Consider the following 19,808-nt stretch of genomic DNA (forward strand, 5'->3'; position numbering starts at 1 on the left):
TATGGAAACTAGAAATCTCAAGATTTCTAATCATATATGATAGGCCCAGTAATTCATCTAAATGAGAGAGAATGATGTATTTGAAGTCAGGACTGAAAATCTGTAAAAAAAATATACGAAAATTAGAGATTTAGGCTACATGAAGGAATTCTAGCATAAAAGATTTGTTTTTATTATCTTATTTTATATATTTATTTAATTTTGAATAATTATTTTAAATTTGGATTTGTTTTAGCCCATTAGACATTATTTATATGTTTATTTTATTATTGGACTTATGTTAGTTGATTACTAATTTAGACCCATTAGCTTGCAATCCAAAAGGGTCTATTAGAGTTAGTGAGAGGAGACTATATTATGTTTTTTTATCTGTAAATTTTAGCAACAAGTTAGAGAATAAATGTGAGTTTTCCTTTTGTTTGTTTGTGGAAAAAACAACCTTCTTTGCAGGGACAAACATCGTACACTGACTTATCAAAGATTAATTATCTTCGTGGCGTCATTCGCATGCTTAGGATTCTTAGCTACAAGGTTATCTCTAGGTCTAAGTCTCCTTACAATACATTTGGTTCTTAGGTATAAGGTTACCTCTTGGTCAAGGTTCTATCAAACCTGATTTTTGGCCTTTTGAGTTGTTATCTACTTCGTTGGAATTAAATTGTTTGACCACGTGATAAAGAGATTCACATCACATATCCTGGGTTATTGCAACATTTAACCATTCCAGAAAAAGCTTAGAGGAATGTCATAATGGATTTCATAGAAGGTGTTCCAAGGTTTAAAGGAAAGGACATGATTATGGTGGTGGTTGATAGATTTATTAAGTTTGGAAATTTTATGGTTGTGTCCCATCCATTCATAACTCAGGAGGTAGCCTAACTTTTCATGGATTATCTATACAAATTTCATGGAATTCCAGCATCCATAGTAACAGACAAGGATAAAGTATTAACAAACTTATTTTAAAATACCTCTTCAAGAAGATGGGGCTTATCATCCATAATCTAATAGACAAATATAATGTGTTAATCAATGTTTGGGATTTTATCTCAAATGCATAACGCATTAACTAAAAAGGTTGTTTAAGTGGCTTTCATTGGCTTAATGGTGGTACAACATTAGTTTCCACTCTTTTATCAATATGAGTCCTTTTCAAGTATTGTTTGGATATCTACTACCTCACAGGGAATGGTCCTCTCAAAAGTGTAGTCCAATGGTTGTAGTAGAAAATATGATAACCACTAGAATTCAGATGGACAAATTCTTGTAGCAGCAATTAATAAGGGCATTTTATATAATGAAACAAGTGGTTGACAAACATAAAATTGGCAAGGAAATCAAATTAGGAGATTATGTTTATTTAAAGTTACAGCCATACAGGAAATCTAGTGTCGCTTTAAGGAAGCATTTCAAGCTTAATCCAAGGTTTTATGGTTTATACAAAATCTTACGAAAGATTGGCTTAGTGGCCTATAAACTGGAATTGCCAGAAGGTGTTATTATCCACTTAGTTTTTCATGTTTCACTCCTCGAGTAGAAATTAAGTGATAAAGCAGTGATTACTACTTATTTGCCTATATTAGATCATGTTGGGAGAGTGAAGACTTGGATAGGAAATTAATTAAAATAAATAACAGATCTATAGTTATGGCTTTGGTACAATAGTATGATATGTTTGCAGAAGATTCCACCTAGGATAATTTGGACAAATTAAGACATTAATTCTTGGATTTCAACTTGGATTTTTTAGGATAAGAATGCTTAATGGGGGAGAGATTGTTACGTAAGCAAGAAGAAAGCAATAGTAGTAGCTCAACAATAATGGCATCTCAGCAGGAACAATAGCAATGGTAGCAGTAGTGTAGCGGCAACAGTTTTCAAGCATTTAACATGCGGAGAAATAATAATTGACATATGTGTAATAGTTAGTTGATTATGTTAAGAGTTAGTTATAGACACTTAGAAAGTTAGTTGCTGCCAAAGAATAAACAGAGCTATGCTAGTATAAATACATGATGCAGAAAACATGTTAAGTAAGTAATTAATGAGAATTCTTTTTCTGTAAAGATTACATAGCTTCTTCTTCTTCTCTCTACTTTTCTATCTCTCAATCTTTCTTTTTTATCAACTCTATTTTCAAGACCTTTCTTGAGAAACTTGTTAAGGTTCATCGTATACAAATTAATATCATTTTAATAATTATTTTAATGAAGTTTGAAGATTTGAGAATTTTTTATGCCTTACTTTTTGAGTTAGAAAGGGAGTAAATCCTTTTTGGCATAGGAGGGATTAACTTTGTGTTTCCTATATAAAGGAAAATACTTTGAAAAAAAAAAGAGAAAAGAGATTCACAAAGTGAAATATCATCCTTATATTTCAAGTTCTTTCAATTGTGCCCCTCTAAAAGGTAACGTCGCTTTAACTTTTATTTTTATTTTCTCAGAGCAGCATATGTCCATAATAAAAGATGATTCTTTTATTTTGAGAATGAAAGATTATTTTAAATTAAGGATTCGTTTGGAATATGAATATAGATAAGGCTATTTGATTCAAATATAAGGCAAGAAAAGAGATGATTTTTATCATATCCCATATCTAAATTTATGTCACTTCATCTCCCTCTAGGACATGCTAGTGCTGTTTTATATGACAACTTGTTAAATCATATTTTCATTAAAGATAATTATTATAGTTATTAAAAGAATAAAAACTAAATAAAATAATATAAATTAATACTATGACTTAGAAATAATTAAAAAATAATTATATTATTATTTTTATATTTATATACATGAGAATGTACAAGGATATTATCGTTCTTAATTATAATATGTTATTATGTCTGATCATACTCCTCAAATATAAAATAAAATAAATGTTCAGTCTAGTTAGGTGTCAACTAAATAAAGAGATATAACAACTAGTTTTATCAGATCGAGTCAAAGTCTAGTTTCACCCCTCTCATTCTATCTATCATACCAAACACACCATAAGCGCTGGTGCATAACCATAGTTTTCTCTCAAACATGATCCTAACACGCATGAAGTTAATCAAGTTCCCAAAAGGAAACCATTTACGAAAAAAACAAAAAAAGTTGTCAAATAGGAGAAGATGGGATCCACCTCAAGAAAGAGTCAACGGTCAAGACAACTACAGTCCATAGAATAGGGAGATACCAGCTCTCCAGTGCGTAAACCCTTTTCCCCCCCTGCAAAACAAGGAGAATCCTCTCAGCTTTCGCTTTTGCTGGCTTTGTGTCTTGCAGTTTACCTTTCTCTCTGGAGCTAATTAAGCGTAGACAAGCACATGCAGTGAATGCTCCAAATGATCTCAGATATAGCAGAAACTAAGAAGCTAGCTAGTGTTATTGTCTTTGTTGCATTGCATCCCTGGTTAGGCTTTGTCCCATCAGCTTTTAAGCTTATTATTTATTATCCAAGCAAGCTCGACAGTGTAATGTTAAATGGCCATTATTTAAATAATGTTTAGCCCAATTACATGAAACGTATCCTGATGCTATTTCCAATATTTCCACTCCCAATCCCAACCAAGCAACTGTCGTCGTGGTTCGGTTCTCAGTTTACAGGACAAGGCATAAGGGTGAATACCGTGAAAGATAGATAAAAAATTTAAGAGGTTTCGCCAACATGAAATGTAATGTTATATTGATCGAAATAAATAGGCATGCAATGTAACAAATGAGAGTAATCCAAGGAGATAAAATATGGAATATATACACTTGAGAACTATATATTTTGTTGTGTAATTAAAGGAGATTTTTGCAGTTGGTTGTTGAGTAGAGTAAGCATCAAGATACTATGTAGGTAAAGAAACAGATACAATAACACCCTATAAATGAATAAGAGATCAAATACCATTAATTTGGAACGCATAATTAGTGTAAGTGTGGTGATGTTTGTCCCTTATAATTAAAGACATCAACTAGTTAGTTGTTGATCTTCTATGGAAATATGGCAAACCAAAATATCTTTATTAATTATTTTTTCTCGAATGAAATGATTATCAACTTTATTATACTTGGTGTAAGCATTAAATAAGCATCAAAAAATGAATTTGAAGCAACGGTAATCACACTAACATTGTCACACCATAAAATAGAAGAAGAGAGTATAAAAACTCCAAGATCACAAAATAACATTCCTGTAACAACCCACTATTTGATACACACTAATTATAACCAAATACTAATAGTATATAAATGAAAAGTAAGATCATTTAAATCCTGAGAGGTGTAGCTCAATTGATCAATTCTTAGGTTTGCTCCATAAAGATCACCAGTTCAAGTCTCACTGGAAGCTTACATGGTTGTTAACTTTAGGGCCCGTAGGATTAGTCGAGATGCGTGCAAGCTAGTCCAGACATCCACGTTAATTAAAAAAAAAAGTAAGGCCATATATTTATATATAACCCTAATATTATTTTCTTTCCCTATGACATTTTGTTATCTAATATGTCTTAATACTTATTACAACAATCTGAATATATTTGGTATTGATTAAGAATCAAACCAATATACGTAACATTTTCAACATGGTTTTTTTACATGTTTACATTACTTGATTTTATCTACAATGCTACTAGATTTTTCATTCTATAATTTCTAGTCTTAACAATATCTATGTCATATTTCATATTATTTTTACATCAAACTAATTATCAGCTTTAACAGATTTTATGAAATTTCGACAGAGTTTTTTCTATACAGAACTCTATATAAAATTTTATCTCACTATAACCTACATATAACACATTACCATATTTTCACACGGTAGCCTCAAGCATACCTCCACTTTATTAAATCTTCATCTCATTATTAATAAATAATCTTTATATCAACATTTCATAATAACACATAATTCATCATTTACCAATTTACATTAAACATGTGGTTCACAAATACTTATATATGTATATACATTGTAAATGATTGGAAAAGTAAGCATAAAAGAACTAAGTTTAAGTGATTATAAAATAATTAATTACAAAACAAAATAAGAGATTCTACTAAATATACATAAGAAGTGAATATGAATAATAATATACCTAATTAACGAAATTATTCCTAATATCAATACCAGCCATGTTAAGTGATATGTAATGGACCTGCAAAACATACAAAAATATTATAATAAATGATTAGTAACCACTTTTATATTTCCCAGATGTTAATTTCAAGATATGTTCAAATAACTTTTATTTATATTTAGATTAATGTCCCTTTTCTTTTTTATTTTGTTTATAGAGACTCTTTTAAATGACAATTATTTTTTGTTATTTTGTATGCATTTAGTTTTTTAAGAGATTTTTCTAGTCCATCTATATTTTGTTTTTAATCTTTTGTATAGATGGACTTTATTTTTAAAAATAAAAATATTTATTCTCAAATGATTATTCTAATATGTGCAGTTTTGCATTGTAGTTTTTTTTTTCTTTTTATTTTATCAATCAATTTAAAGTATCCATCTATTTCTATTATTGTTTGATCGAATAAAAAATTAATTTAATTAAAAAAAATTAGCAAACAAAACTAGATAAATATCTTGTCTTGCGAGATTTAATATCTTGATCTAATTTTTCCTGGTTTATTTTTTGTTATCATTTATGAATTTTTTTTTTCATTTATTAACACACATAGTTTTCAATTACTTTTATTATATGTATGCATAAATGTTTTGGTTTACATTAGAATTTTTTTAACTACAAAAATATGTCAAAAAAACCTGTGTATAAAATCTTTTTTGTTGGAAAAAATATCTTTATTTAAAATAATTTTTATATTTGATATTATTGTCGAAGGCAACAACATTATGAAACTATGTTGGTGATGAGACAAAGTGACAATATAAGGATTAGAAGGCATTTTGGATATTTATTAGTAAACTAAAAGCATTATTTAATAAAAGAAGCATTACAATACTGGTTATAAAAATAAAGGTATAAGTTATAATTTCATTTAAATTGGAAGGACTAAATTTACACCACATCCATTTAATAACTATTATAAACATATACTACAAAACCTTAGCATTTCATTGTAGCGATGAATAGTGAAAAGCTTTAGCCTTTTACAATTTGAACCTCAAGGTTTACTAAAAGGCCTTTGGCATTTCACTATAGCAAAGGGCAGTAAAATACTTTGGCCTTTTACAATTTAATCCTCAATGTTTTTTTTTCAAATTCATCTTTCAATGTTAGGTTTAATAGGTATTTAATTTTATAATTTGTTTCGATTTATTTTTTATGTAGTTAGCTCAATCTTATGACCCGGGTTTGACAAGTTAACACAGGTTGACTCAGGTCATTTTTTTTCAACTTCATCCATCAGCATTGGATTGATTGAGAATTTGACTTCATTTTTTTTATTTGTTTTATATGGGGTTATCACGATCTCATAACTCGAGTTATGGGTTAAGTCGGTTAACTCAAGTTGACTAAGGTGGTTTTTTCATGTTCTTTTTTTAATTAATTTTTTGTTAATTTCATCTTTAACATTAAGTTAAATGAGAATTAAGCTTCATAACTTATTTCAATTTTCTTTCTAGGCGGTTATCCCAGTCTCATGACTAAGTTTTTATAGGTTAATCCGGGTTGGCTTGACTCATTTTTCTAATTGAATTTGATTTCAATTTCATCCTTCAATATTGAATTGATTTGAAAATGGTTTTAATGATTTTTGTTTTTTTGGTTTCTACAAGGTTTTTAGGATCTCATGACTTGAGTTAGAGATTTGATAGGTTAACCTGAGTTAATCCGAGTGAATCCATGTAGACCTAATATGTTGTCGTCTCAATATTAAAAAAATAATATTATCTTGATTTTTTTTAGTTAAGCTACATTTTTATCGGTCGTTAAAATTGTTTTTAGACTTAAAAGATTGATTATATCACTTCAAATTAACCTTCATATAATTTATTTATTTATTTAAAAAAATATGTTAACAATACATAGAATATTTTTTTGCAGCATAGCGCAGATAATTATCTGGTGTATGCTAACATAGGGAGGTAGACAGGGAGATACAATTGAGTCACTTGACTTTCAATTTAGTTTAACTTAACTTTCCTTTTTACGAAACTTTCCTCAGTAACCTAATTCCTTAAGGATAAACTAGCTCATCAATATTATTTTGGCATAGCTCATAATAAAAGTTCAATAATATTTATATACAGTGCATAATTACTTTATATATATATATATATATATAACTCGAGTGTCCAGGCTAACTTACGCGCACCACAACTAATCATCGGGTCCACTGAACATCTTGCAAGCCCAGTAGGCATGTAAGATACCGCGGGGGTGACAGACATGCACAAAAAGGATCGAACCCGGGTGCAGAGAAAGGAAATAAATCCCTTTCCCCACTAGGCCACGACCTCAAGTGCACAGTGTATAATTACTTGTAGCATGCTTAGAGGGGAAGAGAAATGTTTGGAAGATAGTCCATGATACAATTTTGTTTGAGTAGACTAGCAATTGCAACTTGTTAACAGTTCCTTTACCTTCTCTACTGAGTCTGAAATATATTTTGAAAAATTAGAAATTTTCCATCAACATCTAAAATAATTTATTTAATATATATAATTAGAAGATTGATTTTATTTCTTTACATAATCCATCAACAAAAAGAGTATAGTAAATGCCCGGGTCACTGTTAGCTTTTTGCCTAAGAAAAAAAAAATATTATTCTACTTGAATTTGCTACTAATTAAAACAAACTGGTCACGCCTAAAAATGAAGCTACCTTCTAAAAAGGGTCTCCACAAATCATGGCAATGACAAGAAGGCAACATAATGCCCCTCTTTTACCAACTCCAAAAACGTGGCTGGCTAATCTATAAAGATCAGATGCCATTCTAAAATCATAGTTAGGAAGGCCACAGTAGGCATAATCAGCCAGCTAGACATTCCATGGTGATGGATTTCCTTATTTATTTGATATTTATCCTCAGACCTCTACTGGTCAGAAACACTCATTCCAGGTTTCATTCTTAACTTGCACGAGCCTTCATTAATCAATCATCAATTTAGTTGGCATAAAATCCATAAATCACCCTTAAAACCAAGATATTTGTACAGGTCCTCACTAATCAATCATCAATTTCCTCGTTGCCTTCCACTTGCAACGAAGAGCCTTGACCAGTCAGAGTTAAGCACAAAACTGGCCAGATTTCTAACAAACATAACCCAAAATATTTAGTACAGGTCCTCTCTGACTCCCATAACAATCAATCGTTATGGCCATAAACCCAATAACCACTGCGGTAACATGAAGAAATTGCTACAAATAGCTTCAACACCATTGTAGAAAACTTGTATTTTCATTAAGCCACATCAATCCATTTAATAATGAAGACCATTCACAATAAACATGAAATAAAAGAATTGGGGAGTGGAGTTTCAAACATCTAATCAATGTTATCAGTTCACATAGATGGAGTCCGCCCCAAAAGGGCTAATCCTATTAAGATTTGTTATATCAATTAAAGAACTTCCCCGCCAGAAAGACCCACAACTTCTAATCACTTAAGGTCAATCATCAAAGCATATGGAAAACCACTACTTTACATTTCTAGTTGCTAGTAGTCTATTACACAGATCAACGGAGACACTGAAAAACACAGGAGATTGAATGCAAGGGAAGTAGCTCAGCTTAAATCGGAGCAGAGTTAACCTATGGAACAAGTCTGTAAGCTGATGAAGGTAGAAAACTCCTCGTGCTAATTCCCCTGAAAGAGTCACGTCACTCTAACGCTATAAGGATATAATCAGGCAGTTGATGAATGGAATGAGAAGAAAAATTATCTCAAGTCATTCATTATGACGGGGCATTGCATTGCATTGCATTGCATTGGATGACTTAATTTGAATGTCCAAACATTTTTGTGGCTCTAAAAGACGGTTGAATGGCACCAAGAAGATGATAAACTTGCTCCAGCAAACTTTTAGTATCTAGAGAAGAAAATGAAACAAGACAACAAACAAAACAATGCAATTGTGAAGGTGCAAAAACACCTCATTGTAAGTAAGGGTAAAAAGGAAACAGGTTTTTAGCACAAGGGACCAACTATTTTAAGACATCAACTCGGAATATCAAGACTCTCGCCTTGAAGCTCCTGTTTAACAAATCACATGGTCTACTTGAATTCAACCTCTTATAGTAACAAAGGATATGATCAAAGAAGCTCTTATAGTAACAAGGGATATGAAACAAACAGGTAAAATTCACAGAATCAAGTAAATAATAACTTCATAGAGCTAAGAATTGGTAAACGCAACAAAAATAAAACCAAAACATATTATGAACCAAAATAACAAATCAGACATCCCATTAACACATAAAAGAATGTGCACTAGATAGGCATTGTCATTATAATCCTTCCAATTCCATAATTCCTAGCATTCTTTACAGTCATACATGTTAGCAGAACACCCATGGCGAAAAGATTCACTCTACTTTGAATTATAAGCCGTGTAGATAAAACTACCCAGATGAGAGAATAAAAAAGAAAAAGAAGACGAAGACGAAGAAAATGTCAAATCAAGAATTACCCATTTACAGGAAAACCTCAAGGACCCGACCCAAAATGAGAAACCAATCCTCTAACCGACCTTGAATGCTATATCCATCAATCCAGTAATTTTGCATCCACCAAAGAATCAATCCAATAAACCACCTTCCAAAGAATCCATTGCATAAAATTGATACCACTGAAAAGGAATCAAGAAGAGCAATTTTCATATCTATCTTTGATCTTCTAAAGCTGCCTTCTTTTGTAAACCAAGAACCAAACAACACCAATCTGCAAGATTGCAGCAATGCCCACAAACAGTAACCCAATCGCTTTCCCTGCGTTCATGTTGTTATTCTTCATTGGTGGTGGTGGTTTTCTTCTCCTTCTATTCTCATTTACGGTCAATCTATGCCTCGGTGGCGGGGGTAACTGCAGCTTCTTTCTCGGTGGAGGTGGAGGTGGCGATGATCGTGATAGTGATGGAGGAGGTAGTGACGGTGATGGTGGTGGAGGAGGAGGAGGAGGAGGAGGGGGAGGTGGTGGTGGTGGTGGAGGAGGTGGTGGAGGGGACATCAATGGGGCTGATGAACGGCCATTTAGTGGTTGTGATTCAACAAGAAGCGAATAGAAGGTTAATATAAGCCCTAAAATCAGAGAGGTGGGGGTGATTGATGATTTCGTTTCCATGAATCAGGAAATTGGATTGGATTGGATTGGATAGTTCAAGGGGTTTTAGCATCCCAGATTCTCGAGTTTGTAATAATCTAGTTAAAATTCAAGAATTTGGGCTCATTCAAGATTTGGGAAGCAGGGAGGGGGTTAGTGTTCAGTCATTTTGGAATCCAATTAAAAGTCGGACACTTGATTGATGAAATCTGTTTGTTTGAGATGATCGAGTATGTTTCTGTCGTCTTTCTCAGGAGGAATGCAGGAGAGAGAGAAAGTGACAGAGGGGGTAATCAAGAAACAGAGATTTTAACAAATGAAAGGAGGAAGAGGGGGGAGGAGTTCTCTCTTTCTGTGTGCGGACATGACCTGTCAATGAGAAACTAAAACCTTTTCAAAATAGTCAGCCACTAACCAGACAGAGGGTAGGCTGACTTTTGGATTTTTCTAGTTGATGATAGCCAAGGCCATTTTAGGCCTCATAGCGGTAAATAAGTTTTACTTTATTACCATATTTAACTATTTATTTTATTAGGTGGCATTTGTTTTCCATTTTCGATGTTAATTTATATATAAAAAATCACTGATAAAAATATTTTATAATTAATTTAAAATCTTCATTCCATGATTGAAAAATATTTTTAACTTATAATTTGTTATAAAACATAATCAACTCACAATCTTCATCATCACCACTGGCTAAATACTAATGTTATTATTATATATTTTATTGGTATCACATAACATCATATGCATTATTATTATTTCATATCATCATATTGTTTGCATAATTTTCTAAAAAAAAACTAATTCATATTATAATGTTACTATTTGATGTACTATGTTCATATAACTAGTTTGATCATGGATTTCAATAAAATGGTTATGGTTTTGTCTTTGATATGTTTGAGAAGTTTGAGTTGGATTAAGAGATTTTTTTTTGTTTTTTAAGGGAATGTGGCTCATTTTGACTTTTCTCCTCTCTTTTTTTTATGATTCCACTTTTCTTCTTTTGCTTTCTTTCCTTGCAAAGGAAAAAAAAAAAAAAAAGGAGAAGTGAGGAGCCATGTGAAACCTAAAATAGGAACAAAGAGGGAAAAATAGGAAAGGATCAACATTTTTCAATCGCTTTTGCAATATTAGGAGTAAGAAATGGAGGGAAAAGAGGAAATATAGAGGGAGGAGGGGAGAAAAAATTGGAAAGAGAAGTAAGGATCCCTATGAAATCTAAAAAGAAATGTCGGGAAAATATAAAGGGAGAGATCAACAATTTTCTATCTCTTTTACAATACTAGAAGCAAGAAACAGACAGAAAAGAGCATCAAATAGTTTGAATTGGAGTAGTCTTGGTCTAGGCGTTTGATTTTTTCTTGAAAAAAAAAATTAGCGATCTAAATCAATAATATTCCTCACGCTAACCAGAAACAAGCCATAACCTTACCTGAAATCAGCCCTCGACAACACCCAAAACAAACCACCACATGGCAGCCTTACAATCATCCCCTAACAACACCCAGCTTAAAACCAAGTCTGCCTCCGCTAAGGGCTACCCCGGTGTCCCCCAATTCGAGTCAAATTTCTCTAAGGTAAATCTTCAGAGTTTCCTAAAAAATCCTTATTTTTAGGGTTTGTAAACATTCTTGCTTGATTAATTATTGGTCAGTAATGATTGGATTTGTCTTGGTGATTATTTAGGTTTCAATTATTTTTGTTTTACATTTTTGAATTGCATTTAAGAAGAAAACTTTGGTTTGGTTACAAGAAAACTACGTGTAAATAAGATAATAATGATCACTGCTTTCTTTTTTTTCTTTTCTGGTTAATGTTGTTTAAAATGTTAAGATGTTTAATCAATGTTGTTGTTGTGTAGTGTGTTTGAAAAGGAAGAAAAAAAGAGTGATGCTGGAAAAGTTATAAATAAGGTGATTATAATTATTACCGTTTTGATTTATTTTATCGATTTTGAATGTGGATGTAAAGGGAGATTGATAAGTTTGCATTACTAGGGAGGAGCTTCAATTGGAAAAAACAATTAAAAAAATGGTGATTAAAGGGAACTCTATTTTGTCTTTGGTTAATGGTTTTGAGGACAATGATAACTATAAAAATGGTGAAATCAGCTAGAAATTATATGATTTGGCAAGTAAGTTATTTTATTTATGTATTAATATTTAGGTTTGCATTACATGCTCTCATTCATTTTGGTGTTCTTCTTTCTCTTAGTTTTTTTCTTATGACCCAGTGCTTTTGCTTAATTCAGAGCTGTTGTTGTGATTCACTTTGGTTTTTACTCATTTTGAATCTCACATGCTCCTTTTATGCATCCCTCTTTGCTACACTATTGTTATGTTTTTACTTTTCATGTCTCCAATTGTGTATCCCTCTTGCTTATAAAATTATTATATTTCTCTCTTTATATTTCTGATGTAGGTTGTGCTCATTTGTCTCATTGGTGGTGGTTTTTTTTTTTCTTTTCATCTTAGGCATAGTTTTTAGACCCGGCTATGTCCAAGGCCCGGGTTTCGAGTTTTGACCGGGTCACCAAGTCGCCTGGGTCAATTTAAAAAAAAAAAATCAAAACAACGTTGTTTTAGTAAAAAACAAAATCAACGGGTTGCAACCGGGTTTTGTCGGGTTGCCGAGTCAACCCGGCGGGTCGGGTATTAAAACTATGATCTTAGGTAAGCCTATGAAGTATTATTTATATTTATTTATATATGCTTTTCTCTGTTCATCCACCATTTTTAGGTGTTTTTATGCTTTTTTTCATGCATTTTTAGTGACCTCTTAAGCTTGTGGTCTATGTTTTTATATTTTTGGTTATGCTTTTGATTTTTTTTTCTCATTTTATTTTTTTTCTTTAAGCACCTTTGGTTTGAACTTGGAACTTTTGTTCCTTCTTTTGCTTATTTTATGTTGTTTGGTTTTGTGCTAGTTAGGATTCATTTTACACTACTTGAATATTGGCAAATACAAATGAAAACATTGACAGAATTTCTTCATCGGTATATCGCGATGACCTTTACCGATAAAATATTTCCTCTCTATATTCATCGGTAAACACCGACAAAAAATTCCCTCAGTATATACCGAGAAAATTATAGTGGGAAAATAAGGAGCGAGAAAAAAGTCAAATAGTACGATAACAGTGGGGTTTATATTAATGGATCGACTTTTAATGAGTTTTAAATTGAATATTATAGGAAGTTGGGAGAATTGCAATATCATAGCGAGCAGAATAAAGTATTTTTATTTAAATGTTATTGGTATGACACCACTGATAGATAAATCAAAGTAGATCTATATCATGGTTTGGTAGAAATTAATTCAGAGCCTAGAATCCGCAATATCGATGATGTTTTTATTTTCGCCAAGCAATGCCAGCAATTACACATACACTCATTCCTTTAGAAATGATCGTTCAAGAGTTGATTGGTTATCCGTAGTGAAAATCAAACTCATGGGTCATGTCAAGGTTGTTCATGACGGCAACGATTAATTAACTATGGGAGATGATGTATTTCAACTTGGTAAGTTAGTTGATCTATATCAAGTTGCTCATTCCTTTAGAGTTGATTGGTTATCCGTAGTGAAAATCAAACTCAGGGGTCATGTCAAGGTTGTTCATGACGGCAACTATTAATTAACTATGGGAGATGATGTATTTCAACTTGGTAAGTTAGTTGATCTATATCAAGTTGCTCCATCTAATGATTTGGAAGAAAATTCAAATTTTTGAATCGCCAAGAATATTTTTGTTGATGTTGATGATGAGGAATTGAATGATGTTTTGAGCTCTAACGAACATAAACAAGTTGATGAAGATGATAGCGATGAAATCAACATAGATGATTATGATGAAGATGAGGACGAGTCAATTGATGAAGAATAAATTGTTATTTTATATTTATTCCATTTAGAATAGATTTTTGTAAATTTAAGATTAAAAATATTATCACTTAGAAATAATTGTGTTGAATTTTAGTTGTAATTGTAATAATTTTTGCATTATTTTGTTGAATTTTAGTAGGGTTTTTTCAATTTTTTGTTCAATTTCAATTAAATGTATAGGATTAATCTTAATTATTATTTTGATTTGTTTTTTAAATTTAGAATATTGTTTTTTGTAAATTTTGGATTAAAAAAATATTATCATGTAGAAATTGAAAATTTTCTGCTAGATTGAATTATGCTAAATTGTTAGGAAAAAATAAATAAAATCAACTAATTTGTTGCATATATGTTGTGTATTTATAGGTTTAAAAATTTTAGGTAGTTTTTCACATAAGGGATGTGGTGCCGAATTTTTTTAACAAAATAGAAATCATTTAATTTTTTTTATTTGTTAATTTGTGTAGATGCCTAGGGGAAAGTCTATTGTACATCGCGAGGATAGGATCAATGTTGGTTCTTTTAGCAGCAATGTTGAAGACCACTAGTCATTAGGTGCAGACCAAGAACAAACACTTGAGGCACAAACATCAACTCATGATACGAGCTCGTCGAGTGCGATGTCGTAATGTCGAGGGGGTCCCTTCATAGCAGGATTCATTTACCTATAAGTATGAGGCCTAGTGGAAGGATGATTTTTCAATATAAGTTTGTTTTGCTTTCACAACGACATGTCTAATAATGTTTTTTAAAATAATTTTATTTAACAAATGCAATTTTAGATTTACAAACATTAAGGCTGCGTGAACAATAACATCGATTTTAAATCGTGGATGGAAGTTTCATTATTTCAATGGAGCCAGGTTTTCAAACATCCTGAATGGAAACCACAGATCGATGCATAATTTTCAAGGTTCAAGGTTAATATTAACTTATATTTTTTTTATGTTAATTTGGTTAGTTTATTGAAATTACTGAAATTTTCCTTTTATAAATTTTGACTTCAAGGGAAAATTTGAATGGGAGAGAGCTTATAGTAATGTTTTGAGGAGAGTTTAGGAGATACATGATGCAATTAGTAATATTGAATTCAAGATAATATTTTTTATTCAAAATATTAAAATTTTATTTTTCATTTACTAACAGATAATTAATTTGTACCATATAGATTGCGTGATTTTTTGTACGAGACGCAAATGAAAGCCAAAAAATATACAAAATAAAGAGAGCTTCTAGGCCCATATTAATGAAAAATATGAACGACTCATTGCTGATTATGAAGAACTTCGCTGATTGGTAATGGAGATGAGATTTCTAATGAAAAGAAAAGATGAAGATGAAGATAATGATAATGATGAAGAGAATGAAATTAGCTTAGTGGACAAAAGAAAGAGAGCAACAAGTGGGAGTGGAAGTACACAAATTACCATCAATCAACTGCTAAAAAAGAATCTTAGAGAAGAAGCATGTAGAAAAATTGCAAGGTTTTTCTATACTAGTGCAATTCCATTTAACCGTGTAAAACTCTGAATTTGTTAAGACACTTGAATTGGTTGCAAAGCATGGACCAGGTTTTAAGCCTTCATCTTATTATGATATTAGAGAGAAGTATTTGAAACAAGAAGTAGATCACACGATGAACTTGCTTGAGGAGTACAAGCTAGAATGGAAAAAAACAGGTTGCTCAATAATGTATGATGGATAAACTGATAAGAAAAGGAGTTTTATTTGCAACTTTTTGGTTAATAGTCCTAAAGGGACAATTTTTTTTTATCATCGGTAGATACCTCTAATATATCCAAGAATGCTGATAAGGTATTTGAGATGTTGGATGTTATTGTGGAGAGGAATGGAGAGGAAAATGTGGTGCAAGTAATCATTGACAATGCTGCAAATTATACAGCAGCAGGGCAATTGTTGATGGGGAAACAAAAAAGATTGTTTTGGACACCATATGTTGCCCATTGTATTGACTTGATATTGGAAGATTTTGAGAAGAAACTAGAGGTCCATCAAGTAACTATTGCTAATGGGAGGAGAATCACCTCATACATTTATTCAAGAACTATTCTCATTTCCATGCTAAGACACTTTACAAAAGGAAATGATTTGATTAGGCCTGCTACCACTAGATTTGCTACTGCATAATTAACTCTTGGATGTTTAAGTGATTGTAATATACAATTGATGATAATGTTTACTTCCATCCAGTGGAGGTCGTGTAGGTTTTCAAAAATAGAAGAAGAGAAACGAATTCAAAGTTGTGTTTTGGACAACAAGTTTTGGCATGATATCACTATGTGTATTAAGGCAGAATATCCTCTAATTAAAGTTCTTTGATTAGTTGATTCAGATAAGAAACCAGCTATGAGTTTTATATATGAAGCAATGGATCAAGTAAAAGAGAAGATACAGGTGAATTTTGGTTTTGTGAAAAAAAGGTATTGATTATCTATCTTGCTAATTATTTATTTATTACTATGAGTTGATACATAATGTTTATTTCACTTTTGTATTATTTAATTTAATGTTGATGATAATATTCTTATTTTTATTTTGTAATTATATACCTATATGGAATATTATTGATGCAAGATGGGAACTTCAACTTCATAGACCTTTACATGCAGCAGCTTATTCTTTGAATCCTCATTATCATTATAATCCTAATTTAAAGTTAATGCCAACATTAAAATTGGATTATATAAATGCTTAGAAAGGATAGTGTCAGATGCAAGTTAAAGGTGTAAAATTGACTTATAACTTGATTCATTCAAGGATGCATCACCAGATAAAAAGACTCTAGCTAAATTATAGGATTCTTATGGGAATGAATGTCTAGATCTACAAAAATTTGCAATTCGAGTTCTAAGCTTTACTTGTTGTTCATCTAGATGTGAGCGAAACTAGAGTGCATTTGAGATGGTAAGTTTTTTTTTTTAATTTTAATTTTTTTATATTTGATAAGAATCTTATATGTTATCAATTTGAATTGCTTATATAGGTTCATACGAAACAAAGAAATCGTTTGCACCAGAAAAAAATGAATGACTTGGTATTTGTAATGTACAATCTGATATCGAATGATAACCAAGTAAAAAAGAAAGCTAGTGATTTTGGTGAAGTTTTAGATGATCTCTCATCTGATGATGATTGGATAGCTGAGGGAGAGAAACATGATGGTTCATCAAACTTTGATTTGTTTGGTGTCATTGATAGTGCAACATGAAGGAAAAATAGTAAAGAAGATGAAAGTGATGATGAAGAAAATTTTAATGATGCTGAAATGGAGTGTCATAGAACTGAAGATGATTTAGTGATTCAGAATGGTGTCAATCCAGACAATTCAAGGAGCTTAGGGTTAAATATTGTTGACAATATTGGTGTTATTGTTGGTACTGGTAGTAGCACTAATGTTCACAATATCGGTGCTGGTACTAGTAGTAGTAGTAATAATCCTTTAAATGGTAATGATTTTGATGAATGTTTTAGGAATAATGAGGAAGATAAAGGCAATGAGGTTGTGTTTAGTTTACATGACGCACCAACAAATTGTTTGTTATGGGTTTGTTAATTTTTAGTTAATGAAATTTTATGGACATAATTGTATTATATTGTATTTTTAAGTTATTTAAACCATGTATGAATTTTTATTTGAATTATGTATTTTAAGGTGTTTGAACATTTGTATTGTTTATTTCACTTTTATTTTAATTGCGTTATATTATTATTTACTACTTGATTGGAATTATCAATATATAATTAGTTAAAATATTTTACTTGTGATTTTACAATTTTATGATTCGAGTTTATATTGTATTTTCCATATCATGTCAAAAAAGCATTTTTGACAACCTTGATTTGGGTCTATTTTGTAAGTGGGCTCAAATTAGCCTATTATAGAGATCTATTAGGGTTATTTGAAGCATTAAATAAGTGTTTTGTATGCTGAAAGCAAAAAGCCATGGATTTATGAAATAAACTTGTGTTTTGCACAATGCAACATGTTATGTTATCTTTATTGGAACAAAGATCAAATCTGACTTATCAAGGTATAACTAACATTGTGGCGTCATTTGATTCAATTCCAATAGTATTGGTGCCTTGGGATAGGTTTCCATTGTGTCACACCTCTCAAACCTGATTTTTGGCTTTTTTAGGGATCATGTTTTTTAGGGGTTGTTTGACCACGTGATCAAAAGGTTTGCATCAGTTGGTATCAGAGCTAGGCTCTGGAATCAAGTTATATCCTTCTTGTTTTCGTTATCTATTTGTTTCGTGTCAGTTTCTCTTCGTCTGTCTTTGTTTTGTTTCAGGTGAGTATTTGTTTTCTTTCTTGTGTTTATTCTTGTTATTCTATGTTTGTTGTGTTCTAATTAGAGAAAAAAAAAACAATTAGAAAACGTTATTTGGGTTAAGACAGGTGTGTAACACATCTATTTCGCGGCAACATATCAAAACTTATCATAATTAACTCAAAATTAATATTTGGGTTATTTAGTGTGAAATCACGCTAAATGTCAAGTTTCAAGTCATTTGGACGTCAATGGGCCTAGGTTCTAAATTTGGGTTTTAAAAGGGATGTTTCGTGTCCATATATCAAATTAACTCGAAATCAGCTCAAAATTTATATTCTGTTTACTGGGGTCCTAATCACAAAATATTTTAAATTTGAGATCATTTGGATATAGTTTTCTTTAGGTTCTAAAATCAGGTTTTGTGTTGCCGTAACGGGTTTGTCTTGCGTTAGCTTTCAAAACTTGTTTTGTTTCTGTTGATTTCATTCCTTCCAGTATATTATCATCATATTTGGGATGTTTGGTTGTTTTTTGAGTCATTTTCATCACTTTCACATATGTTTGTTTCTGATCAGTTTTGCTCCAAACAAAAGTCAGACTTACAATTTCAAGTCTAAATCAATGTTCTTCCTATCATAAACTCTATTCTTGTTGTGTTTTCACCTTCTTCTTTTTTCTTTTTTTTCTTATTTGTGTCATGTATTTTGCAAGGAAGAGGGAACAGAGGAGGATTCTAGCTCAAGGATGCAACAAACGAAGCCATGGTTTGGGGGTTTTAGAACAAGAAGTTGAGAAGTGTAGAAGACTATTCTATGAACTTCAAGCTTCATGGGAAAAGAAGGTACAATGCTAAAATAATGAAAGACAAGGGAGATCCGTTGTGGTTATCTTTCAAAAATATGTACGCAAGTGATTAATACAACTTACTTATTTGAAATTTTTATCAGTCACTACTTCTATACAGTGTTATTGGAGAAAGGTATTAGCAATAAGGGAATTCTGAAGGCTTAAACAAGAGGCTAATAAAGTCGCTACCAATTCTATTCAAGATTTGAGGGTGAATCTTCTTGAAGAGGGAGGAAATGATACGGTTCATGTTCAGCCTTGGATTCCTTATAGTAAGTATTCGATTATGTCTTTGAGATTGATTGTTGATACGGTTCAGTATATGGTTCAACCTTGGGTTTTTCATGATGAGTTTTTACTTAGGAATGCATTCGATCAGATTGAGGTTCTTATGGATGATGGGTTCAACCCAATTGTTTTGGTGAGTAATTAGATCAAATCACAACATGTTATGCTTGAGATATTTTTGGCTAGTAAAGAAAGTTTGTTTGGAGTGTATTTTAAGTCTGATTTGGTCCCTATTAATGAATATGAATTTGGGCCACATGGGATTCAAAGTTGGCTTGGGTT

At 31.4% G+C, this 19,808-nt stretch overlaps 1 protein-coding gene and 1 long non-coding RNA gene across 2 annotated transcripts; one reads left to right on the top strand and one right to left on the bottom strand.

The window, feature by feature from the left end:
- Positions 1–9,635: 9,635 nt before the first annotated feature.
- LOC127905236 (formin-like protein 5) lies at positions 9,636–10,367 on the bottom strand. Its single transcript, XM_052452468.1, has one exon. It carries the CDS (start codon positions 10,222–10,224, stop codon positions 9,781–9,783), a length of 444 nt encoding a protein of 147 aa, XP_052308428.1. The 5' UTR covers positions 10,225–10,367; the 3' UTR covers positions 9,636–9,780.
- Positions 10,368–11,399: 1,032 nt separating this feature from the next.
- LOC112327108 (uncharacterized) lies at positions 11,400–12,539 on the top strand. The gene is made up of 2 exons (XR_002981147.2): positions 11,400–11,789; positions 12,074–12,539. It is a non-coding gene; the product is annotated as an uncharacterized LOC112327108 (long non-coding RNA).
- The last annotated feature ends 7,269 nt before the right edge of the window (positions 12,540–19,808 follow it).

Source organism: Populus trichocarpa, chromosome 1 (assembly GCF_000002775.5).
Source record: "Populus trichocarpa isolate Nisqually-1 chromosome 1, P.trichocarpa_v4.1, whole genome shotgun sequence".
In the NCBI taxonomy this organism is placed as follows: domain Eukaryota; kingdom Viridiplantae; phylum Streptophyta; class Magnoliopsida; order Malpighiales; family Salicaceae; genus Populus; species Populus trichocarpa.

What these genes read in the sequence shown, in the direction of transcription:
- LOC127905236 (XM_052452468.1), bottom strand. Translation starts at nt 10,224, where the DNA reads ATGGAAACGAAATCATCAATCACCCCCACCTCTCTGATTTTAGGGCTT.